Source organism: Euwallacea fornicatus, chromosome 28 (genome assembly GCF_040115645.1).
Source record: "Euwallacea fornicatus isolate EFF26 chromosome 28, ASM4011564v1, whole genome shotgun sequence".
In the NCBI taxonomy this organism is placed as follows: domain Eukaryota; kingdom Metazoa; phylum Arthropoda; class Insecta; order Coleoptera; family Curculionidae; genus Euwallacea; species Euwallacea fornicatus.
The window spans coordinates 2,773,032-2,798,617 of NC_089568.1; the positions used below are offsets into that span (position 1 = coordinate 2,773,032).

A 25,586-nucleotide genomic window follows, 5' to 3' on the forward strand; every position below is an offset into this window, starting at 1 on the left:
TTTTGATCGCAGCATATCAATGCTATACCGTATGGCTACTGCGGAACCAAATCTCATTGAAATCGGAGCAACTCAGTTTTCATCTTTTTTTTTTGGTCAAAATTGTCATGTACGCCACTGGTTTCCCGAAGGCAAAATCTGAGTGAAAATATTCTTTTTTTAACGATTCTCGATTAACTTGAACAAGCACTCTCATCCTATATTCAGTGGAGTGTCCAGCTTTTATTTGACATATGCATGAATGAGATTTTTCTGCATATCTTTACACCTAATAGGGTTTTGATGGGTGTATCTTTCATTTGTGCAGGAGCAATCATAAGACTACCAAAGAAGCATTAAATTGGAGGATTTTTTAATATGTTCATTAACATTTACTTAATAATAATTAAATAATCAATATGGTGTTTTCCTAATGTAGTAGGAGATTAATGACTTCACAAACTTAATTATACAATTGCTATTCAAATTTGCTACTGGTTCCTTTTAGAATCCTTTATTTCCTATACCACATTTGAATTGTGTTGTATCTCTTAATTTTTTTCTGCAGCTGCAGGATACCATATAATAATGCCTCAGCAGTGGGTGGACATCCAGGTACATAAATGTCTACAGGGACGATTCTATCACAGCCTCTGAAAATGCAAAAATGCTTGAAGTACCCCTTAGACAAAATATTTAAAAAACTTACCTTACTACTGAATATGAATAATGGTAATATCCTCCTCCATTAGCACAACTACCCATAGAAATTACCCATCTAGGCTCAGGCATCTGGTCATAAACTTTTCTTAAAGCAGGAGCCATTTTGTTTGTTAAAGTTCCAGCTACAATCATGCAGTCTGCTTGACGTGGTGAAGCTCTAAACACTACTCCAAATCTAAGAATCATCTTATAATTCTTTGGATTCGTAAATAATAAAATAAACAACCTTTACCTGTCCATATCATATCGAGGGGCAGCTATATGCATCATCTCAACAGCACAACAAGCCAATCCAAAAGTCATTGGCCATAAAGACCCTTTCCTACCCCAATTTAATAAATCATCTAACCTAGCCAAAGCATATTCAGCCATATTATTTGTATTTTGAAAAGGAGAGTATGGCTTAGGCTTTTGATCAACCACATCTGAACTGAAAGCAGTTGCAGGCTGGCTAGACTGTTCATTTGCAGGAGTTGTTGAATGATCTTTCTTCTGGATTTGCACGTTTCCAAAACTGCCGGAGAGTGATCTTAACAAGGTGGGGGTGTTTAGTGCTTCTTTGGCTGGCGCCACGGCGCTCCGCAACATCTTGAAAAAGAGAAAAAGTTAAAAATATGTTTATAGGTTAGAAGGTGGGGAGAGGAGTTGAGTGTATAAGTAGAGTGAAAAATACAGTGGGATAATAACATGACGATTTCGTATGTTGTGTTTTTTGCCCAGGATAAACAATTTACCTTGTTTTTGTATGTTTATTTGACAATTTTAATTTAAAAAGATTTACGTAATAAACATTAAAATTTCCAAGATGGCGGACGCTAAGAAAAAGACAGATTAAAGGTCAACTGTCAATCAAGGGTTGTAGCAAGTCATCATATTGATTTAACGAGCTGTGAAATTAAAACTGACAATGGGACATAAATACAACTCGGAAACTAACCTAAGTTTAGAATTTTTAGAGTTTACTTACAAGTAGATACTAAGAATAAGAAGTAAGTAATAAAATGCAGAGAACATTCAGCATAAACTTCTAGAAAATTAATTAAAAAATTAGGTTTTCGAAATTCGAGTCGAAACCAATATAAGAATTAATAAGTACAAAATTTCATTATTTTCTGATGAAGTGACTAATTACTTCATAGAAAAAGGACATCAGTAAAGAAAGTACAAATTTGAATTCAGAAATATTATTACTATCTTATATTTATTGTACTTAATTCTACATAAAATTAAAAAATCCAAATTTAAATTATTTCTCGCAGAAAATAAATTTTCTATTTTTTCAATCCACTTCGATTAAATAAAAATATAACTTAAAATAAAAATTTTAGAGAAACTGATGCTAGACAGCACCACTAACGATGGTGCCATATTTCTAAACTCAGAAAAAATTCGAGTGTCAAAACGTCAGGCAATAGATAAACACACACGTGCATTCTGCAGAACTTAACCTCATTTATCAATTTTGTCTAGTTAAATTTATGTAATAAAATTTTTAAATAAAATATAATTAATAAAAAGAATTTATCTAATTCTTTTGCTTATTCTTATTTTATAAACAACTGATAGCATTGTGGCAATTAGTGTGCTGCGAACAAATACAAAATGACCCGATTTGCGAGAGCCAAAGGATCAAAATCCTCCAACGAAAAATTGCCAGAACCAGCCACATCTTGGAGCGAAATGAAACAGGACCTCCTCAACAAAAGTAAGGAATTAGAGGATAAGAAACAGCGTGAAGAGGCTATGAAGAGGAGACAAGCTTCTTACAACGCTTTTTTACAAGAAAAAGAGGAGAAGGAGCATAAAAACTGTGTATGGGCGGATTTTCCACAAACTAATGGTGTAGGTAAAAAACCTATTACTGCTCAAAACAACATCAAAAATAAGAAGCCCAAAAGGTCTCTTGAGTCTGATTCAAGTGAATCTGATAATGAGGAATATGCAGCCTTGAAATCACAAATAGACAAAGTTCTAAGCAAGCAAGAATGTAGTCAAGAACACTCTCCAAATATAGCTGAAAGTGAAAGTGATGATGAACCTCCTGAAATAGCAGGCACAAAAGAAGAACCAAAGGAGGTTGTTATTAAGAATGCAAAGAAAAAAAAATTACAACTTATAATCAACAAAGAAGCTGTAAGCCAAAAGCTATTGAGTGAGAGAGAACAAAGACTCATCCAGAAGAAACAGGAAAGGTTCAAGAAACAAAGTGAGAAGAAAAAACAATTGAAAAAAGATCTAAAAGCACAAGAAATTTGTAAAGTTGAAGCAGAGTTTGATAAGCAACAAGTAGGTGAAAGTGATGCAGATATAAATCTGCAAATTGAGAAAAAACTGGAGAGACGTAAAAAGCAGAAAGAAAGGAAAAAACTCAAACATAAAAGTGATTTGATTATTAACAAACAAGAGGACCTTGATGAGGAGACATTACAGAAAATTAAAAAGAAAAAAGAAAAGCAAATCAGACAGGCTGAGAGAAGAAGGAAAGCAAGACAAGAAAAAGCTGCATTAAAGAATAACAATAATACATTCAATGGAAATGTATCAAATAATCAAACTGACACTGTACCAGAAAATAGTGAAGAGAAAAAACCATTTGAGCACAAGCAACCAGAGTATACCCTGCAACAACAGAAGCAAAAGAAACAAGGTAAACCTCGAGACAACAAACAACACCATAGGAAAAAACTGAAAGCAGATACTTTGTTTATTAATGGCAAAAATGTGGAAATTGATTATGTTGATGGATTCCCAGTTAAAAAGGAAGATGCCGACAGATTGAGGAATTTGAGGAAGGAGATGATTAGCAAGGGCTTGCCAAGAAGTGAAATTAATGCTTCTTTGAAATTGGAGAGGCGCAGGGCAGAAAAGGCTTTTGCAAGAGAAAAAAAAAATGTAGGTGTAAAAGTTGTATAGAGTATACAACCTGTAATATGAATTTTTTTTTCTTAGGTTTGTTTCAAATGTAGAAAATCTGGTCACAATCTATCAGAATGTCCAGAACTTAACAAAGATCAAGTTGCCCACACTACAGGTACAGGAATCTGTTTTAAATGTGGATCTACTGAACATACACACTTTGAATGTAAAGTGGTGAGAGGTATGGATTACAAATTTGCTTCGTGTTTCATATGCAAGGAGCAGGGGCATATTGCCAAGCAGTGTCCAGATAATCAGAGGGGACTGTATCCAAAAGGAGGTAAGTTATACCTTTCAAAACAGCCTCTCAACTATGACAATCTCCATATCCACAGAAATTGCTTTCTTCAGTATTTGTTTTCATTTTAAGGTGCCTGTAAAGTTTGTGGAGATGTAACTCATCTAAAAAAGGACTGTCCTAAATTCCAGACACAACAAATACAGTTGCAGAGTTGCTTAAGTATTGGGACACTGGACAATGGGAACCCTGATGACATGAGTGCCCCTCAGGATAAAAAGTTCATTCCTCACATGGTGAAAAGGCCCAACAAAATTATTAAATTTTAATATATATTGAGATATTTATTTTATTGACTTATTTTGTATGTAGGAATTATTGTTATTGTAGAAATAAACGATTTTTTTTGTAAAAACGACCATTTCATTTATTTAAAAATATTGGATGAATTTATCCAACACCCAATGGTACTTCATGATTTGCACCACTCTTTCTAATTGTTCTGTATTTTTGCCCACCCAATTGTTCTTCTGACACTCTTGAAGACTAAAGGGATTTACAAGAGCAAAAACCCCGCCCTGTGTATCTGTAAATACCTTCGAAACATACGGCATTTTTGTGAAGGACTGCGCCAAAACATCGTGACTTTCTGCTCGCATGGGTTTACTATTTAAACTTTCTTTAGAAAGTATATTTGGTATACTTTTCATAAACTTACTCATCAATATTCCACCTGACAATTGCAAAATCCCTAGTAAGATAGTAAATAAGGCCGTTTTTAATGTCAATCTCCAAAGCACTTGACGGCCCAAGTTTCTCTCCCAGGAATTGAACTATAAGGATTGAATTATTCTACAAAATAAAGATTTCTCATGTATGTAGTAAGGACATTTTATTTTCTTGAGAATTCTTCCTTACTTTGTCACTTTTCCAATTCTCATGAGAAATTTGCTCTAAATCCAAAGCAAACACCTCTATAGAGTTGCTTCCTGTCAAATACATTATTGATTCACTCTTAGATATACTTAGAAACTCTGCTTTTATGGGCCTAAGGAAATTATTTTCCTCGAAAATCCCCATTTTCAAACACTTTAGGTCACTTAAATAGCACACTAATATTGCATTATCACCAGCAGAGGCAACAAATGCCCTGTGCTCTCCTAGTGTATTACCATCCTCCACCACCATCGTGGATAATACTTTCTGTGGCACATTTTCTATCTTTATTATCCCATCATCTAAGAGACTATTGTGAATTAATGAATAGGCCATTAGTTTTGGAGTACAAAACTCATTTCCTTGATCCAACACCCATAATTTTGACTTTGATCCCTCTTTTGCTAACGAAATTGCGTTCTGCAAGTCCTCACAATTGGCCCAGACTTGATCTTCAATGTACTTCATTCTAATTTATTTTCTATTAAACTTAATTTATTTGATAATAATTAAATGTCTCAATACCTGCTTTTCAAAATGACATTAAATTCGATTCTCCAAGGAACTTCTACTAATGTGGGGTGAGTTACATTATTGTTACATACAGTTCTTGGAAGGGCTAAAAATACCCTATTGAAATGCACAGCTATGTCACTAACGTAGAAATTGTCACTGATGCCTAAAGAGTGTAAAGTTTCCATTTCTATGGCATGATGTGCTTTAGCAAAGAGGAGGAGAACGAGGAAATGGATTAGCTTAAAACTGAACGGAAAAACCATGGTTAAAATTAATGAACGGGCAAGTACGGTTGTACTGTTTGTGGAGTTAATTTTTGCATATACAAGACAATTACTGTGGCGTAATCAACTTGTTATGATTTGGACAATATTTTGTTTATAAACAATAATAAATTTTCTAATGAAAAAGTGAGTTTATATTTGAACTAAAAACATATTAGCATCATGCAATTATATTATTAAAATATATGTACGTACAATAACACAGGAACAAATATAGGAACCTAATAATTCTTCTGTGAGCATTCCTAACATTTCATCGTGCTCTTTATAATACGACTTAAAAGCTACGAATCAGAAAATTGGGTGGATATGCACGTTTCATAAAGGTTAAGGTTGCAATATATATAGTTCAATATCCCATTTTCAAGACTTTTTAGGTCACAAAAATTTTTAAATCTTTTTGATTAAACTAACCCAGAAATACGTTAAACGAACTACAAATTTCTTAAAAAGATATTGTGGAATTTTAGAAAATCGGGATTTTTTACACATATAAATCTAAAGAACTGGTTTCAAATAATACTTAGACATGTACATACGTACTACGGTGTAAACGTTGTTAAACTATTCAACATCCGTAACCCTTTGACAATTTATAGAGGGCACTTTCATAAGGGTAGAAACAGGAAGTGTATTCATGGTTGCGTAAGTTCGAAAAATTAACTTGGTTTACACCTTTGAGTTTTCAAAAAAAAACCGTGAATTGTTTTTTTTTGAAAATGGTTTAATTTGATGATTCACTTGCAATGTACTAAATACAACATTTTCCTTGACTTAATAAATTTTGTGACGAAATTTTTCACTGAAAACTTTAATGAGAGAATAAGGAGTTACAAAAAAATCCTATTAGTAATCTTAAATAGGCATTTCTTATAAATCCTTTCGCAAGGCAGTGTGATATCCGATAATTACTAATAATTTCAAAGAATAATAGCAAATTTCAATTACCCCTTGCTACATTTTTAGTTTTTCATATAATTTCACTAATAGACATTCATTATACCCAAATTATCTACCTATTATTTCCAGCACGTCTGTCTTCATACAAAGAACGATCTCTTGACGCTTAATTTAAACTAAATAAAAAATCGCCGCATTGAAATTTTTATTGCAAAGCATTACGGAAAATTTAGGCACTAGTAACAAAGTTAATCACTTTGATAAGAAGGTATAGACAGCTATTAAATGTAGAAAGTTTTACCCATTTTTGATTCAAATTAAATAAAGGATCGATCTTCAGAAAATTTTTATTACAAAACAACTAGAAAATTTAGGCACTTCACGTACAATCGCTGGCTTTGTCAAGAGGGTAGACAGCCACGCTGGCATCCAAAGATCCAGTAGAATTAGTGATGAAGTCATGAAAATTGCTTTCAATAACCAACATAAGCTGCTTCCATCCAGAAACCACCTGAGTGGCCATCCGGCATTCGCCCCCCTTCTGTACCAAAACAAAATTGTCAGGTTTGAAACTGGAATCGCAGTTCCAGAGGTAAATATCCGATTCTCCTTTATATCGAAAGTAAATGGATTCGTTATTGGTACCCAAAAGTACCATTTGGGTACCTGCAGGCTTCCCGCCAACGTCCACCAAAGCGTCTGCGGTATGTCGAGTTTGCAAATAAGAGGCTTTAATTGAGAATAGTCGTGGGGAGGAGAGGTAGCTGAAGTAGAGAATATTTCCTGATGGCTTGTGCGATAGTTGTAGATAGAGAATGTCTTTGGCTCCGCAATGAGCAGCTACAACTCCTGGCAAGACCACTCTGTAGCCAGTGCTTAGTGCTAAGTTAAGTACAATTATTGCTCCGGTACCTGCATCTGAGATGTACGCAAATGGTATCATTTCATCGGAATAATCCACGACCAAAAATTGCAGGCGACTTTCTGTACTCACTAAAGTATCTAAGTTGACAGTCTTAACAATTTTACCATCTTCAGGATTCAATCCCCATATTTTAGGGCCACATCTCCTCACCGGCTGTTCCAGAGTATTGCAAATGCCCAAATCCAGCACCCAAAGTATTGCCATAGGGTCCATGAACAAATCCACTGCATTCTGAATAGCTTCGCAGTTGCCCTCCTCCTGGATAGTCCAAGAAGCAAAAGGTTTCAATTTGGGTTTCCAGAGATCGGAATCCAACTTGAATTGGGCGATTGTGAAGGGCACTCCTGGTCGGTACCTGGGTAGCGCTACAATGGCCTTATCTCTAAAGATTTGTAATCTGGTTGCTATGATGTTTCTGGGGATGTATCTGCCTGTGGATGAGTAGATGTCTAGACAATTCTGGCAGGGAAATTCAACATTGCGACCCGAAATTTTGAAGAAACTCTCATGATTCTGGTTGCAGGAAGCAGTCAAGATCGGGGCGATTACGCTAGTACCAATAAGCAGCAGGATCATGGTACTTGTATTTTTTTAAAGCACACATTAATAGAGTGATTTAAACTATACTTGTTTTGAGCATTTATAGGGTACAACCGAAAACAATGCAGGGGTCACGGTGTGTATTATTTCTATGACCCTGAATATAGCAAAAATTGATCAAACTAAAGTGTTTGAGTTCACTTGCATCAATGATAATTTTTTCCTGGGTGGATGCACCCACTACACAATCAAAATTCTTGTATATGTGAAGTCATTACTCCGTCCCTGAAAGTGCTTTATTTGCATTATAATTATTATTCAATTGGATATAAATATTTGAATCATTGTTCTACATAGTAATACAACCATTTTCAGCAAATTAAAGAATCCTCATTATTCCCTTCTAATGGGTCAATCACAAAAGAATAAGGCGGTATTATTTAATACATAATTACTATTAAATATTATTCTAAAGTTGGATTAAACTGTGATTAAGTCGGCACGAAAGTGATCATTGTGTTTGATTAGTATGATTTGCATTGCAGTGGTGGGCGTGGTATATCGTGCCCACAACTGAACTTTAAAATATAATGCATTTTTGCTGTTGCACTGGCATGAATTACGAGCCCAGTTAAATGTTGAACTTTTACATTATACACAAAAGGGCACCTTCAACTGTCACTTTATTTAATTCAAAGCGCTAGAGGTTTAGTGCTTAATGTCTGTTTCGGAACATCTTTTAACGAAATATCGCTTACCGTACTTACGAGCCCGAAAAAACGTCATCAACAACGCAAACATAAAAAGACACTGTATAAAAAAATGTATATCTATACCTTTAAAAAATGACTTTGTGCGTGAATTATCCTGTAATTCCAGAAAAAAAAACAGGTAACGTAATATTCAGAGACGTGTCAAAGAGACAGGTAAAACCAAATCAATACATATAATGCACGCTTTATTTGACAATTTTAATGCCACTGAAGTAATAGAGAAACGTTCAGATACGTGGAATAGGAAGACACCAAGAAATATTTTTTCCAAATACTAAAAACTAAAGAAATAAATTGAATTCTGGCAACGTGGCTTACATTCTGACAGCCTACGTCACTGCATCAGTAATCTAATGCTTTGAAACAAAAGAACTGAGCAATATTTCCGTTCAAATAGTTCCCATAAATTGTTCAGTGGAAACGCCTGAATGAAATTGTTGGTCTATTCGAAATTATCATAAAAAAATAGAACAAAACGTGGGGTTTCAACTACATTGGCGTACACCTGATTTTGGGTTAACACAATTAAAAAAAATCTAATTTTGTTTCGAAAAATTTGGCACCAAAAGGTCAACAAATTGCGATGCCATGCAAAACGCCACAGGTCTACACGAAAATCTAGAAAAATGAAGATGTTCCTGCAACAAGTCTCAATATCACTTCCAGTGAGGTCAATTTGTAAAAATAGACGAACAAAATAAGAAACCAGTAATACACCCGATCGCGTATTTTTGCGTTCCAAAGGAAAAAAGTATAATTGATTTCCTGTGTGTCCTCATACGTTGGGCGAAGACAATACGGCAGTGAAACGATATATCTTAAGTCTAGATCAAGCCATCTTGAAAAATAATAAGAGATATTATAACTGAGATTGTTCCACTTGATAAAAAAGTTACGATATTGCAACCTCTTACTACACACTCTTCGAACACAATATATTTTACTGCTACTAAGGTTACAAATAAACATGATATTACAGCTACTAATATAATCAATATCTTGATAGCAATTGGTCACAATTATTGGACTAGAACTGTCCACAGCCATAAGTATGTTGGGTTTGGTGGATTGGTATGAAACACAAGTCGGGTGTCATTAGGACTGAAAGTGAGTGGAGAATTCGACCCAACCTATTCAACCTTATAGCATAAACACGGAAATACTAGTACATTCCTTGGGTCTGGGTACAGAAATGCTATGTGTCGTTGGTGATTACTATCTCACTATAAATGCTATATTTTATGGGGAAATTTTACATTCATATCCCTAGGTAAAAAATAATTTACTTTTGGTTTAAACCACTTACCGGCGAGAGAAAAGTTCCATTGCCACTGTTGGTTTCACTTTTCACCTCATAATGTCTGTAACGAAAAGAAAGCGAATTAAATAATTTTACATAACATATTCGCCCAACTTATCAACAATTTATGGCCCAGTTAAACTTATGCATATGACAATTTTGCGAAGTTACCCGTAATGTTATTCATACATGGGTAGTAGAAAGTTTTCATTCATAAAAGCCTCAAAACAACCAATTAATTACTATGACCAAGTGTGCAATAAATAATTTATGTATTTTTAAAAATTAAATTAGTATTTATCAATACTTGTATATGTGCTTTTAATAGGAATTTAGGGCATTAAGACTGCACCTTGGGCAATATAGTGCGAATCTATGTGGGTCACGTGATCGGTACACAACAAAAATAATTGTTGCTCAGTAAGTGTTTATGTGCATTACAAGTCCACCGACATGCAACCATAATTAGCCATTATTCGTATCGAATGCGATTGCGTTCTCGAATGAGAGTTACATGTCGAGAGTTGGAAATGTGCATAGAAGGAAAACGAATTTTGACAATCGCCTGAATGTACTAGTAAATAACACTGTTGAATATACAGTGTGAGTCTCTAACTTGGAATAAATTTATTAAATCAAAGACGGTTTTTTTTCGAAAATATGCTCGGACATGTCGATAAATATTTCAAATTGCGCTTTTTTTGATACAAGAAGATTTTATACAGCGTGTCCCAAATTTGTTATATATGACGTCATGATTATACAACTGTTTTTGCATTTTTTTAAATCGTGCGAATAGAATAAATGTTACTTGTGTATGTGTCGTGTTTACACAGGGTGATGTGTTCGTTTTCTTGACGTCTTTCAAATAAAAATTGTTATATTCGCTCATAATCTTTAAAATTGTGTGTCACTTGAACCCCCTTTTCATTTAAACTTTTAAGGGTAACTGTCGCCCTAGCTAAGGAGTTGACATTTGCAGCATCAGAACACTACCAGAAAGTACTATCGGGTAAAATAAGATTTGATGTATTTAAGCAGTGGTACCAAAAATTAAATGCCATGTAGACACTGAATTTATTACAGTTAAAGATATCACACTGTATATTGTTATCACGAGATCATGAGCAAATGTAGAAATTTTTATTTGTAAGACGTCAAGAAAACAAATGCATCACCCTGTGTGAACATGACACATACACAAGTAATATTTATTTTATTCGCACGATTTAAAAAAAAATGCAAAAACAGTTGTATAATCATGACAAACAGAATAGAATTATTTTTATAATAGAGCAAAAATACTATGATTTGAAAGTAATTGATTTTGCCATTCAGCAACACCACAAGGCTTGTATTTGTGTATTGAGTTTACGTTTTGTAATAATAATGCGTATAATTTTTTGCCAAAAACTTTAAAACCCCTTTCCATTGCTGTACCGTTCAAAATCGACGTAAAAACGGCGCAAAAGACAATCTGAAAAACAATATTGAGAAATCAACATCCTTTCTTTTGGTCGACAATATTAGAACAGTTTTAATTAAATCAGTTCAACATAAGCAAGACTTCGTCATCCTCAATGACAAGATCGGATAATTAACCGCCCTATTAACAAAGAAACTCTTCCTTCAGTTTCCACATTGTCATTATCAAATTTCCGAAATTAAATTGTAAAATCTAAATTAAATCTGTTGGTTCCCCCAAAAATCACGTTAATTTTGTACAAAAACTGTAACGAAAGGCACGGCTCCGGGCGGTACCACTAATTGGGTGCGATAAAGAATCAATGGTAAAGTTCGCTAACGAACAACCAAAACGAATTACATAATTAATGCTGTTGAATGACGGTACGCACATGAAAATTGCGCGTAAGGTCGCCCCCTCCGATTGACACCCGGTACCACAATTTGTGATACCGGAGGCTCACCGAGGTCGAGGGGCGTAATGGAAGGGCTGCCACACAGCGAAAGTGGTTCCGTCCTGCGAATGAAGAATCGATGTTTAAAGATTGTCTTGGATTGTTCGGGGTAGTACCAGGAGGTTAATACTCAGTGCGGTGCTGTGCGGGAGTACGTGTACCGAAAAGCACGAAATTTTGAAAGGATTTTTTTAAGTGGAGTGCAGCTCGTAAGTTTCAGAATTAAGCAAAAATATTATTTGTATAAAACACTGAAAAATTAAAAAAAATATTATTTTCCAGCAGTAAAACTATGAGTTTTACATCCTCAAATTATTTAGCAAACAATATGTTTCATTACTATTTACCTTCATGATGCAATGCCTAATTTGCCTTAAGAAAAGAAAAATAGAAGCACTTCCCTTCCTTGTTATGCCATTGAAAATTAATTTTTGGCCATTTATTGAAAAATTTAAGCACTTCCCCAGTAATAAAAATATCATAAAATTTTTATCAATTCTGTTTGGGCCAATTTGTTAATATTCTGCTGACTTGAGATCAAATTAGTTTTCATTGAAACCAAGAAAATAATTAATACCTCGTAGTTAAAGTTGGCAGGACGTTAATAATTGCACTCTTAGTAAATGTTTAAGTCTCATTGTTCAGGACAGTGAGGTCATAACCCTTCGCGTAGCATTAAGAATTTTCAAATGGTTTGGCAACATGGTCGTTAATCTCAGTCTCCCTGAGTGAAGTACTTTACGTGCAAATACTCATAGCAAGAAAATGGCCGCGTGACAAAAGACTGTTGCGAAGTTGCAATTTTTCGCACGATGGTACCATTCTCTAAAGAAGAAAAAGTGTCTTGAAGAAGTCAAATTAATTTTTTTTAATATTTTCAAATCACCTCAAGAAAAAATTAAAACTATTTTTGTAAATGCCTACTTCTTCGGATAATCATGCAGATAGCTACGTTCCAAAGTGGCAATTACCTGCAAACCTCGTAGATAGAAGAATCGTTTGGATGCAAAAATTATAAAATCAAAGCAAATGTACAGACAGCTCATAATTTTGAACATGCGGGATGGTACAAAATTTTCAAATTACGGCAAAATGGTCACTAGATTTATCTCGAGGGTGCTTAGAAAATCATTAAATAGAATATATTTTACAAGGTCGTATACAAAGTTCTGAGAAATTCCGACTAACACCTCAAAATCGAGCATTCTAAAACAGGTGTTCAGGGAAAAAAAATTAAGTCCAATAATAAAAAAAACTTATTCAAATGTGGAAGAGTTCTTTTTCAAATACGGATATTCTCACGTAGGATAAAAGACAAATATTCTATGGTGAATTATGATTTATTCCACCGCGTGTAACTAATTACTTTGACACAATAAAAATGGAACAAATCCAAGGTTAACGGATCTAAACTAGCAAGATCCTCAATGGACAGTTTGGCCAGTCATTGCCAAGGTCTATAAAGGAACAATGCCACGCATGTTAGATTGAAATTCATATAAAGCCCTAAGGAAAATTCCTACCAAGGTAAGCATAAACCCGGCTCCAGCTGTTCTTGAAAAGAAATTGAAAAGCCACGTCAAAAAGAAAGGAAGGAATACTGGACATGTAAACTAAAACTTAAGTCAATTTGCATTATAAATTATATTTATCATCGAATTTGCAAACATGGAGATAGAATTTGCTTGTGGGAAATAACTAAAGTCAATCCCACGAAATTACGTGGGACACTATGTTAAACAAATAATCAGCAACCTAAACTTCTTCTATGGGCAAAACCACTGGAACATTCACTTTAAAAATGCATATAGGGTGGTCCATTTAAAATGGTCCACCTGAAATATCTTGAATGGAATTTTTTTCTTCGTTAAAGCTTGAAACACGTAAATTTTACTTTTAAGGGAGACATTTTTAGACCATAAATTCATAGGTTAGAGTCACCCCCCTAAATGGGGTGGTGGTCCTTTCAAGAATCTTAAATGACACGGGGGGTCAGTCAAGTGACACACCAAATCAAAAGTATTTCAATTCTCTTTACCAATATGCTGACATTTTTTTGCTCCACCTTTAAATATTGTAAAATAAATCGCAAAACACAAATATTTAAATAACGTTTTTTAATTAAGTGTTTAAATTGTAATCCATTAACGCCCATACAATAATAAAACCTTCGTTCAACTCCTCCCCGAACATTTTATAGCATTTCGGAACACACATACACTCATACACTATTCGGTGGCGAAGATCTTCTAAAGAAAAAGTCTAATGGTGTTAAATCGGACAATCTTGGGGGCCATTTAATGAAATTTGTTCTACCGATCCCGTGTTCCGAAAAATGTTTATCCAAAAAGTTACGTATAAAAACTACATAGTGCTGCTGAGCGCTATCTAGTTGAAAAAAAAACACCATTCTCTTGGATTTGATCGTCGTTTTCAAGGATATCTACATTATGACGGTAGATGAAGTGTTGAAGCAGATTGAGGTATGACTCACCCGTCAGGTTGTCAAGCATAATTTCCCAAAATCTCAGCCCATACATTCAATTTTTCTGGATACTGTGAATGCTGTTCTCTCATAATTCTAGGATTCACTTCACTCTAATATCTACAGTTATGCCTATTTACAAAGTCATTCGAGAAGAATGTGAATTCGTCAGAAAACCATATAGAATATAAAAAATTGGGATTGATCAAAATGCTCTTAGTCATCACCTCATAAAATTGCATCCGACTATCTGGCTCATCTTCATTGAGCTCATGAATGAGATGCATCTTATAGGAATGGAAATAATGCTCTTTCAAGATCCTCTGAATATTACTACGGGGAATACCTGATGTTGCTTTTAATTCTTGGGTGCTTAAAATAAACTTTTCTTGATTTACATGATCCAGTTCAATATGTTCAAAAATTGTAATCTGTGCAGCCCGGTTGGTAATGGTATGTCGCCTTTCATGTTTTTTGTTACCAACCGATGCAGTCTCCATGATTATTAATTATACTAAATATTGAATTCCTCACAAAGGAATTGCTCACATTTTTACCGGGACGTCTTCCATTAAAAATTCTTGCAGTTTCTAGGGCTATTTCATTGTTTATGAAATAGATGGTGATAAATTCAATTCTCTCTGCTGTGGTGTAAACCATGATACTTTGAATCGTTGGATGAATCGATAAATTTGAAGATACAATTCTGACCAGTGTAAAATCGGAACGAAACTACCCGTTCAATGCTAACGAAACCCATCTTAAGAATTCGGTGATAAACACAATTTTTTTCGATTTATTTCATCGACGTTTTAAAACGGTCTTTTTTACCATATTTAAAGGCGGAACAAAAAATTTTCAGCATGCTTGTAAAGAGAATTAAAATACTTTTGATTTGATGTGCTACTTGATCCCCCGTGTCGTTTAAGATTCTTGAAGGGATCGCCATTTCGTTTAGGGTGATGACTCTACACTTACGAATTTATGATTTAAAAGTGTCCCCTTTAAAAGTAAAATTGACGTGTCCCGGGGTTTTCAAAAGAAAAAAATTCCATTCAAAATATTTCAGGTGGACTGTTTTAAATGGATCACCGTGTATATATATTTTATTATGTTTACACATCTATACTGAATGTCGGTCATTAATTGTAAGCAGAAAAAAATTCCACACACCTGTAAATATTACTACATATACATGTCGCCATTTTTTCCCGCTTCTTTGATCCAATCCAACTTAATTATCAATCTTTATTACAACTGCAGTTACTTCCTAGAAAAACAACAAAGCAAGCGACTGTTATATGGCTGCTACTCTGCTACCCGTGTTTTAGAACAAAAAGCCATAGAATAGGTGCCACATCAAATGGTTCCGGTTGAGTACGTTACTTCTAGTACGGTTTAAAATTTAAAAAATTCGGTATTTATGGGTAATGGAAATTGCAGTGTTCTAGTTTGGTTTCTGCTCTTTCGATGCTAATTAAATGGTTATTTACGAAGAGAAGCTGGAGGCATTTTCTTGAATTCAAACATCCTTGAAGAATTTCCCTCTCTTATAATTAATTCTCGATTATTTTTCCAATTTATGAGTAATTTATTTAAATTCCTCGTGCCTTCATTTATATTTTCCCGCACACGCACAATGCCACACTGCAATAACGACCCATTGTATTTCAATTTGCACTTACCCATACCATAAGTGCTTGCACAATTTCCCTGAGGCATGGGTGATACCTCCGTACATGTGTACGATCAATGGGACTTTTTCTTTTGAAGGCTGATCTACTTTGAATATGGTCAGATGTGAATTTCGGAGGCAAAACAGATAAGATCAATTTAATAATTCATGTCTCATGTTAACATGGCTATTGTGTGACCTTACACAAAGTGTTTGATGACGTAATATCGTAGTTTTAAAGACAGAATTGGACCAATAGAAGTTATATAATGAACAAAAAATAAAAATGATAATAACATTGTTTGGCTGAATGGGTTTTTTTTAGACCTTCAAATGATAGGAAAGAATTTTATTTGCAAACATGTACTAAGTCGGAATAAATCCTGCAATAATTTTATGAAGGAACGGTAGAATTTCAATGTCTCTATCTAACTTTAATGCTACATAATGCCTTTGGAAAAGATCTCCCTTTTTCTCATTATCATCATAAAGGTCGAATATTTTGTACTCCAAAAGGTGTTGAATAAAAAGTCATGCATTAAAAATCACAACAGCAAAAAATATATACAGTATGTTCCAAATCCGATGTGCTATCACTGCTATCTGTTAAATGGTAAGAATTACAGGATCTGTTAAATTAGGAAAATATGCCAAATTTAATAGTCTCGGAAGAACTGAAACTGCCAAATGATTTTTAGTTACCGAGTTAATATAAAAAAATTAAAATTTAGTCAAACTTCATTTTCTAAATAAATCGAAAAGTAAAAGTTTTTCAGTAAAATGTTTGATACAAAAACTTCATAGTTTTCTTATGTGTGTAAACCAGTAAATTCCAAAATTTTAAGTATAGCTTAGTTTTTGAACTAATGACAACAACTTTAGTTTTTTAAATACGGACCTGTATATTTTTGGTAATTTTTAAAAGTCCTAAGCAACCCTTTTACAGTGATGTAACACAAGATAGAATTTTTTGAAATTTTCTTCTGATCTACTTTTGATGCTTATTCACGACCATTCAACATTAGTCTATCTTACTTTAGTTGTCGTACATGAAAAACAACACACTTTTAATACGGAGCAAAGTAGTAAAATTAACTTGTTTGTGAATTGAGAGTACATCTTTAATGCACATGTGCTGTAAGGAGTTTTACCGCACGCAAATGAAAGTGGCATGTGTCACTGTCAACATTTTATGTACGTATAACGCATTGACATACTCGCAGCAATATCTTGTATTGCACTCGTGCGTGAGAAAATTTTACTTCACGTTAATATTTAATAAAATTTACAAAGGGAAATAAAAAATATTGCATTCAACGACAAATGGTGCATGTAACTGATGAAAATAACCGTCTAAATGCTATTTATTGCATGAAGCACATACAATGTCAACAAGATTTAATTGTATAAGAAATCTAATTACAGCGTCAAGAATTATTAATCAACAGCGAAAGTAAGCTTAAGCTTAAGAATTTCATATTGGCAAAGGAAATCAAATTAAATTTTTTTAAATGATTATCAACTATTATTCATCATTTGATTTATTTAATGCAGCGACGCCTTTTGCTTCTGTAATATGGGCTGTGGTCCGTAATTAAGCAAATTAACATAAACAATAATCAATATGCATTGTCGCAGTTTTATTAATGAGCTTCGTTTGTCTCGCATTTTTATGTCTTATTATAATTGGCGGTTAGAAAAAAACAAAAATCCATAATGCAGGAGAATGCATTATTATCTCGAATGTAAGAACCACAGCTGTTTTTTTTTCATTTTTTTTAAATCAATAACTGAACAAATTCTATGGCGACACCGAAATCCGGAATTACAGGGTAAAGGCAAAGAAAAATCTCGACATTTTTGATGCAATCGCATGTTGTTTCATAATACAGTAAAATATGCACATACATACAGTTGTGGACAAAAGTATGGAATATTTCAAATTCATTAAATTTTTATATCAAAATAGTTGATTATTAAAAAATAAACATATACAAAAATCCAAGTACGTACTTAACAATATTTTAAGCAAAAACAAATAAGTTAATTTCTAAAAATCTAAAAAAATAAAAACAATAAACTATGCTGGACGAAACAATGGAATACTTTCGTAAAATCCATTATAATCAACACAAAACTTTAAATAAACTAATATTTTGTGCCACATCCTTTCAAGTCGATAACAACCCGACATCGACGGTGCATAGAATCGATTAACTTTTCACAAATTGAAATAGGAATCTTTCCTTATTTTTCGTGCAGGACTTTCCATAACTCATCGCGATTGAACACATTCCTGTCTAGAATTTTTCGTTTTAAGTGTTCCCAGAGATGCTCAATCGAATTGAGATCCGGCTACTGGGACGGCCATTCTAATATGGGGATGTTACTAACATTCGGCCAATTACATCCCCATAGGTGTTAAATTTTATAAAATTTTGGACACGGCCCCTTGGTTGATTTTTAACATGAATTAAGTTTCACGACAAAGAAACTGTGTAATTTAAAATTATTTATTATAATGAACTTGAAAATACAGATGATCAAGCTGACAGCATAACTGTTTACATGAAAGTTATGAGCAACAGAATGATGCTTAAGTTGTTTTAAGGGTAGTTTTTTTATGGTTGTTTATTGCTGGATCCTTAATGAGGATTAATAGAGAGCCCAAACGTCTGTGTTGATAAGTTCGTCGGATAGGGCAATATGGTTTAAATGACTCATGTTTGCAATATCTTTTTAGTTGTAGCCATCACGTGACATCTGGACCATTGAATTTCGAAAATCTGCGGGGAAACACTTTTCCTTCGACATATTTCGTACAAAATGCACCACAAAATCGAACTGAATAACTGATATTACCCCTATAAACAACGACACTACATAGTATTCTATAATTTTGTCCAACAAAAAATTTGTTTTTAACAACTTTTTTAAAAAACAACATTCCTAAGTTGAATATTGTATGGTGAATTCAGGAACATATCTTTACTTCATCAACAAACTTTGAAGATGAAAACAAAAATGATTATCAAGAAAATGGCGTTTCAGAAAATATTTCATACTTTTGTCCGTAACTGTACATATCTCATTTGGTCACACATGTGATTATTCTCAAACTTTCACAATACACATTAACTAATCTGAATTACCAAGAAAGCATCAAATTTTGGTGCGTTCCTGCCTTAAAAGCCTAGACCTTAAAAACCGTTCTAGATAACACACGCTATATTCGTAGATTTATTACTCTTTAAATTTGGAAACCGCAAGTGTTAAAAATCGGCACACGCATGCCTTGATGTAGCAATTAAATGTTACCGCACGTACCTTACTTTCACGGTTTGGTAATGAACTTAAATCATGTCGAACAATCATGTTTTTCACGTGTAGAGTTGTTATCGTGTATCGGGACCTTCTAGCTTTCTCTATCTGCTCTACTTTTAAAGAATTATCTCGCGTTAAAATGTCCTTTTTTGGAACAAAACGACAAATGATACTTGAAACTTGCAAAAATACACTTTTTCACATCTAAAATTACCCGTACAAATCACTGTATTATTATGGAAATAATATCATACATAACTTGTTCAATGTTAGCTGCAATCCATGATCATTTATTGGATATCAACATGATTAATGTACTTCCATTTTAAGAGTAAAAGAGAGTGATGAAGTTTATGTAGGTATGTTTTATACATAGAAATTTGCTTTGTTTTATATTTAAAGTATCAGGCGTTTAATTTGTTTCTTATTAACATACATATCAATAAAAATAGTAAGGCATGCGTTTATGAAGAAAAAACATGAAAAACAATTTATCAAAGTGTTACTGTTGGAAAAACAATAATTAGGAATAAGTAACGTACTTCCTAAACGTTAGCTCACATGAGTGACAGGCAAATTATTTGATCAACTTTTTGTGCCTGGTTTTCAAGCATGACTGATCATAAATTATTATTGACATTGAAAATTTAAAATCTGCTGAGTTTATTTCACTTCATAAGGCGGAATTTCGGTTAACAAAAGCATAGGACATACTGTCTAAAAATATCCAGAAATGCAGAGCTACGGGGTGTCGTCAAGTAGTGGGTACAAAACTCTAACAAAATTCCTGAGGTCGACACACGGCGATTTAACCCAACTTGTCTTAGTCTAAATGTTCACGGTTATAGAAATACATGGATAATTTTTATTTTAACTTGTTTTTTAAACGTTTCGTCTGTGTGGACCACAAATCAGCAAATTCCCTCATTTGGGGGTTTTTAGGGTCGATAAATCGCAATTATACATTTTTGGTGAATCACGTGGAGAGGTCGCCGTTGCACTGCTATGACGACCTTCTTTAAAGCAACGTAACTTTTTTCTCATGCAATATAAAATCAGGTATTAATAAAAATATTCTAAAACATATTCTATGTAAAGAATATGTCTAAGAAGTCTCCATTAACCTCCTTTCTTGAGATATTCTGAGCATAAATTAAAACTAGTTTCATAGTCAATCTAGTTTCTAATAATCATTCGGATTATTGTCCAGCAAAAGGTGCTTTAACTTTGCAATAAAGAATTCACACTTTAAAATTACTTGAAATGGTACATTATTAGTTTTGACTCTATAGGTGCCCATTCACAATGACTGTGCATTTATTAATATTATGTTGCCTTTATTAGGTGAGTTTAGACTAAAAGCAGTATTTGGATTTACTGTTTTAAAAGTTGTATCCAGTGTTTCTAAAAAATCGCTTTCGCAGAAAGCGCAAAGATCTTTGGCAATAGCAAAACGCTGGATAATTCACATTGGAGACGGAGCGTATCTTGTAATTTGAACAGCGAATATCTCAAAAAGGTGCATGAAGGCTCTTACAAGATGTACCTTGCCGCCCTTTCTAAAAATCTCTAAATACGATTTTTTTTACTTCTTGTCATGGCAGAAGAATGTTTAAAAAATTATTTTTTAAAATTAAGCCTTGTATTTCAAAATCCGTCAAATTTTGAATTAAGGCAGGAGAGGATTTAAACCGTCGTATATCGATCTTCGGAATCAGTGGCAGAGCCTCGTACAGATCATTTAGAGACACTCTGTATATTCACGAAAATATTCACAATTGTCTTCGACTGAAAGTCCTATATCAAGACCAGCCATCCATCTTGATCTTCTTTATTATTGCTTCATTTTAATTTAATTATGTTAATATAATTCTTAAACCACGGATACATGACACAACCTGGAATTTTGCATTGGCTTCTCCCTTGCACAACAAACGAAATAATTACTTATCCGTTTCAAAAAAATACAATTAATCGCTCAAATGTCGGATTAAACTAACTAACACTGTGACTCTTGCTGTTAATGCGTATTTGCTATTGCTTGAAAAAGCTTTATTATTTAAAAAGCGATTGTTACTTCTCGTAAAAGGTTGTAGTTATTAAATTGGCGTGTGAAATGTTTTGTTTATGGTTCGTTGTATGGGGGCAATAGGTATTTATTATTCCACTATACAACGAAACAGCGAAAATATGGGTTAAATGAATTGGAAATATATCGAAATGGAAACAAATTATTGTTTATTTTGGCTGTAATTTTCTTAGGGTTTCGCGGGCAAAAAAGTAGGCTAAGGATAACATAGGTGTAAATTAAAATAATGATATGTGTGTATTCATAATTGAATGCACTGCTATTATGGCGGCAAATGCATTAGTCGTTATTTAAATCATCTAAGCACATTAGTATTTAAAACCGTGTAAATGTAAATGCAAATGATATAATTTTTAATTAATGTTGCCAATAGAATATAAATTTTGTTCGAGTACAGAAAACGCTATTAATGAACATAAATACTGTCGAAAAGGCGGATCACCAGGGGCAAAAAGTTTAGAGAGGTCACTTGTATATTACAAAAAAAAAACATGAGAGAATCCAGGAGAGAGCGAAACGATCTGATTGTCTAGGGGCTATAAATCCTACTCCGCCCCTATTTTCGCACTTAACTGCAATGGCAAGTTAGCGACGTAAGTACGATAGTTTGTGTACTTATGTCGTTGATTTGTACGATTGTGCCATTGCTGTATACCGAGAAGACACATAGTAACGCGTATTGCCCAAATTTGTTTTCCAGGAACCTCAGAAATGAGAGAAAAATCTTGCATCATATTCATTATTTGCGTAACAACCATCAGTTCCCTTCAACTTGAGGTAGTCAACCAATGGAGTCTCCTTCAATTCGAACCGTCTCCAAGTTTCGATAGAGTCGATTTCAGGTATGTCTGTACATATATTTACACCCCTCTAGTTCGATGAATATTCCATGATACCTCTAGACTTGAAAACACCATCTTCACCGGCTTGGAAGTAACTGCGGACCGAATCTTTCTGGCCATGCCCAGACTAAGGGCGGGAGTTCCTGCAACGCTAGCCACTATCCCAAGGCACACCCCTTCGGGCTCTAGTCCTGAACTAAAACCATATCCAGATTGGTCTTTCCATGGAGCTGGCCTCGGTCTGGATAACTCTACAGTATGTGCAGGATTGGTAAGCGTTTATAGGATTAGACTGGATTCTTGCGACAGATTATGGGTAAGAGAAGAATAATTTCCAAGATTTAAGATTGAACATTTCATTTTTATGCTTAAAGGTATTGGACTCTGGCATAATGACTTCGATAGATGACTTCCAAAGAATATGCAATCCAAAGTTAGTTGTTTTTGACCTCAAGACTGACCGACCAATTAGGACTGTTGAGTTCCCTAGGGAAGTGCTGAGACCTGCCTCATTGCTGGCCAATCTCATAATCGATGAATCAGTGCAAGGCTCCTGCGACTCTGCATTTGTGTATCTTGCAGACACTGCTGCTCCGTGTAAGAGATCTATAGTTTATCACATCCAAGTACATATTAACTATTGTTAAATCTTGTCTAGCTATAATTGTTTACGACGCCTTAAGGGACCGAACGTGGCGAGTAACTCATCCGAGCATGTTCCCGGACCCCAATTTCGCCACCTACTCCATACAAGGGGAAAGCTTCACTTTACCCGATGGGGTTGTGGGGCTGGCTCATTCTCCCAAATTGGCAACTGTGTTTTACCAACCTTTAGCGACAGACAGGCAGGTACTCACATATCTAAACCAAGGATAATTACATCTTTTTTCTCCCTTCAGGATATTCAGCATTCCGACAGCAACTCTCACCAAAGGGCCTCCAGCCGAATTCGAGGAAATCCCCGTAGTTTTGGCTGGTAGAAAATCGTCGCAAGGACTAGGACTGGCACTGAATCCTAACGATGACACTTTATTTTTCAGTCCTTTGACTGAAACTTCTTTGGCCTCATGGAACCCCCTCAGCAACGAACAAAGGTTAGTCTCCTTTGTTATCTACCTGAACGGCTGTTACTACATTATTGCGTATTTCAGTCTGATTGCCTATGATCCCACTTTGATCCAGTTTGCGTCAGAACTCAGATGGATTAATGGGGAGGTGTGGCTCCTTACCACCAGGTTTCAGAAGTTCTTCAAGAGGAATGTGACTCCCAATGAAGTGAACTTGAGAATTTTACGTTTGCCGCAAGTTGGAGCCTCATTTGGAAGTGTGAACAACAACCTTTATTTCTGAGGAAATTTTCTGTGTCATAGTTCTACCTCTCTTCGGTTCATATTCATAAGAAGAATAAATATTACAATTAATAACTTTTCTCGCTTAGAAAGCCAGTGGAATTTAAGCTCTTATATTTGTGGTTCTCTGTAATTTATCTACCTCGGACGTTAATGTAACATAGGAGTTTCAATATGGGATCTTTCGATAAAATGCTTTTCGTTGAACGCGTGCAAAATAATTACCTAATGCCTGTATATTCATATGTGTAAATATGAAAGATATTGTCTAGATTCTGTATTGTATTTTAATATTGTATTTTAACATTATGTACGCTTGCAGTTTATTTTATTGATGGATTAAATTGTGTGAATTTTGTATTTATTTTTGATATTTTTTATACTTTTTATAATGTAAATATACATATTTTGAAACTGAAAAAATATAATTATATGTTGATTATATTCCAGTATGTAAGAAAATAAATTCTAAAGTAACCGATAGAATACCCGCTGATTGTTTTGAAATATCCTTTAATTGCGTCTATTATAATGGCATATGCTCAAAATCTTCTAGTATAACCCCGACATTTCTCATATACAATGAAAGTTGCGAATAACAACGTCGGTTACAATGGCAAATTGCATATAACGACGGAAATGACCCTTAGAAGACTAACCCTATACTTTTCGGGAACAACCAAATTAGAAATAGGGAATTTTCAACTAAAAAATAATCGAAAAATCTTGTTTATCGCAGTTAAAATGTATGCTATTAATACTTCAAAATGTCGATCTGCTTGACCATTTGCCTCAGGAAAATTATAGTGCTTACAGTGCAGGTTTGTCTCAAAGAATCCAGTATTGAAAATTGATTTTAAATATACGGTGTGACCCATTTGTTTTGGGGTCGGTCTATAAAAAGTTTATTAATTGTGTGTTTTAGTCCGTATTCTTTTTTAATTATAGAACTTGATAAACTGCACATTTTCATCAAAAATAGCCTCGTTGACATAAATTTCAAAGCCTACTATGACAGTTTCTAGGAGCCGAATTTTAATAAATCATATTAGCGATTTTTCTAAAAAAAATCTGTGCATGCCACTGGATTGACCACCCCTCAAAACGGGCTTGTATAAAATTTTAATGAAAAATTTTGGGTAATAATGATTTTGTAAAAGAATTAAAAATCCACGTTAGGTACTTACTTATTTTCAAAAATTTGTAATTTATAACAATTTAGTTATGGTCTTAGGCTTATAGAGAACAAATAAAACAAAAAAAAAATGGAAATTACATCCCAAGAAACAATTCAATTTTTGTAACTTCTACCAAGCCACCATTTTCTCCAATGCACTTGTCATTCTTTTTGCGTATAGTCAAAATTACATTTCACATTTGCTGTGGAGTAATTTTCACACAAGTACGAATTATTCTAACTTGTAGTTCTTCTAAATTTCGGGGTCTTGACTTATACACTTTTTATTCAAGTAAACCCCAAAGATAAAAATCTTGGTTGTTATTTAGAAAAAGTTCACGACGTCCATTTTACCTCGTTTTAAGCAAATTTTCGGAAACCGATACAGTTTCATCGGAAATATTATTTATGCGTTACACAGTACTTCGACTTACCGGTCTATCTGAATATCTGATGTTGAATTCTGCATTCTGCTACAGCTTCTGCTGTCGAGCTCACGTTGTCGCCAACAAGACAAACAATTTCTGTTTTTTATCTTGAACTTACATTTTCCACAATAATCAGGATTAATAGTTCAATTTGTATTAAGAACGAATAAGTTCTAATATCAATGTAGACTTTATTTGTTTGACAGTTGAGCACTTCACTTGTTCTCCATAGCCGACTATGAATTTTTGAAAATAAACAGATACTGAG

The 25,586-nt window shown here is 34.0% G+C and overlaps 5 protein-coding genes across 7 annotated transcripts; 2 read left to right on the forward strand and 3 right to left on the reverse strand.

Annotated features, from left to right (window-relative positions):
- Positions 1 to 335: 335 nt before the first annotated feature.
- On the reverse strand, positions 336 to 25,374 carry LOC136347403 (NADH-quinone oxidoreductase subunit B 2-like). Of its 3 annotated transcripts, none has more exons than XM_066297344.1 (5): positions 25,325 to 25,374; positions 10,037 to 10,091; positions 935 to 1,290; positions 689 to 877; positions 336 to 632 (listed from the first exon to the last, which is right to left on the reverse strand). In XM_066297344.1, the coding sequence occupies exons 1-5, from the start codon at positions 25,357 to 25,359 to the stop codon at positions 494 to 496; spliced, it is 774 nt and encodes a 257-aa protein (XP_066153441.1). In that variant the 5' UTR covers positions 25,360 to 25,374; the 3' UTR covers positions 336 to 493. The 3 variants fall into 3 exon arrangements, with proteins under 3 accessions (XP_066153441.1, XP_066153443.1, XP_066153444.1); XM_066297346.1 differs by lacking the exon at positions 25,325 to 25,374 and adding an exon at positions 14,984 to 15,021; XM_066297347.1 differs by lacking the exons at positions 10,037 to 10,091; positions 25,325 to 25,374 and adding an exon at positions 1,437 to 1,555.
- LOC136347397 (DNA ligase 1-like) lies at positions 2,141 to 4,274 on the forward strand. Its single transcript, XM_066297336.1, has 3 exons — positions 2,141 to 3,594; positions 3,652 to 3,898; positions 3,989 to 4,274. The coding sequence occupies exons 1-3, from the start codon at positions 2,305 to 2,307 to the stop codon at positions 4,183 to 4,185; spliced, it is 1,734 nt and encodes a 577-aa protein (XP_066153433.1). The 5' UTR covers positions 2,141 to 2,304; the 3' UTR covers positions 4,186 to 4,274.
- On the reverse strand, positions 4,273 to 5,600 carry LOC136347402 (uncharacterized). The gene is made up of 4 exons (XM_066297343.1): positions 5,318 to 5,600; positions 4,775 to 5,261; positions 4,575 to 4,708; positions 4,273 to 4,522 (listed from the first exon to the last, which is right to left on the reverse strand). Exons 1-4 carry the CDS (start codon positions 5,569 to 5,571, stop codon positions 4,288 to 4,290), a joined length of 1,110 nt encoding a protein of 369 aa, XP_066153440.1. The 5' UTR covers positions 5,572 to 5,600; the 3' UTR covers positions 4,273 to 4,287.
- yellow-g (L-dopachrome tautomerase yellow-g) lies at positions 5,737 to 8,721 on the reverse strand. The gene has a single exon (XM_066297342.1). The coding sequence runs from the start codon at positions 7,991 to 7,993 to the stop codon at positions 6,872 to 6,874; it is 1,122 nt and encodes a 373-aa protein (XP_066153439.1). The 5' UTR covers positions 7,994 to 8,721; the 3' UTR covers positions 5,737 to 6,871.
- LOC136347400 (dopaminechrome tautomerase-like) lies at positions 11,967 to 24,199 on the forward strand. Its single transcript, XM_066297341.1, has 7 exons — positions 11,967 to 12,158; positions 22,223 to 22,364; positions 22,425 to 22,680; positions 22,739 to 22,961; positions 23,023 to 23,209; positions 23,264 to 23,458; positions 23,516 to 24,199. Exons 2-7 carry the CDS (start codon positions 22,234 to 22,236, stop codon positions 23,712 to 23,714), a joined length of 1,191 nt encoding a protein of 396 aa, XP_066153438.1. The 5' UTR covers positions 11,967 to 12,158; positions 22,223 to 22,233; the 3' UTR covers positions 23,715 to 24,199.
- Positions 25,375 to 25,586: the final 212 nt, after the last annotated feature.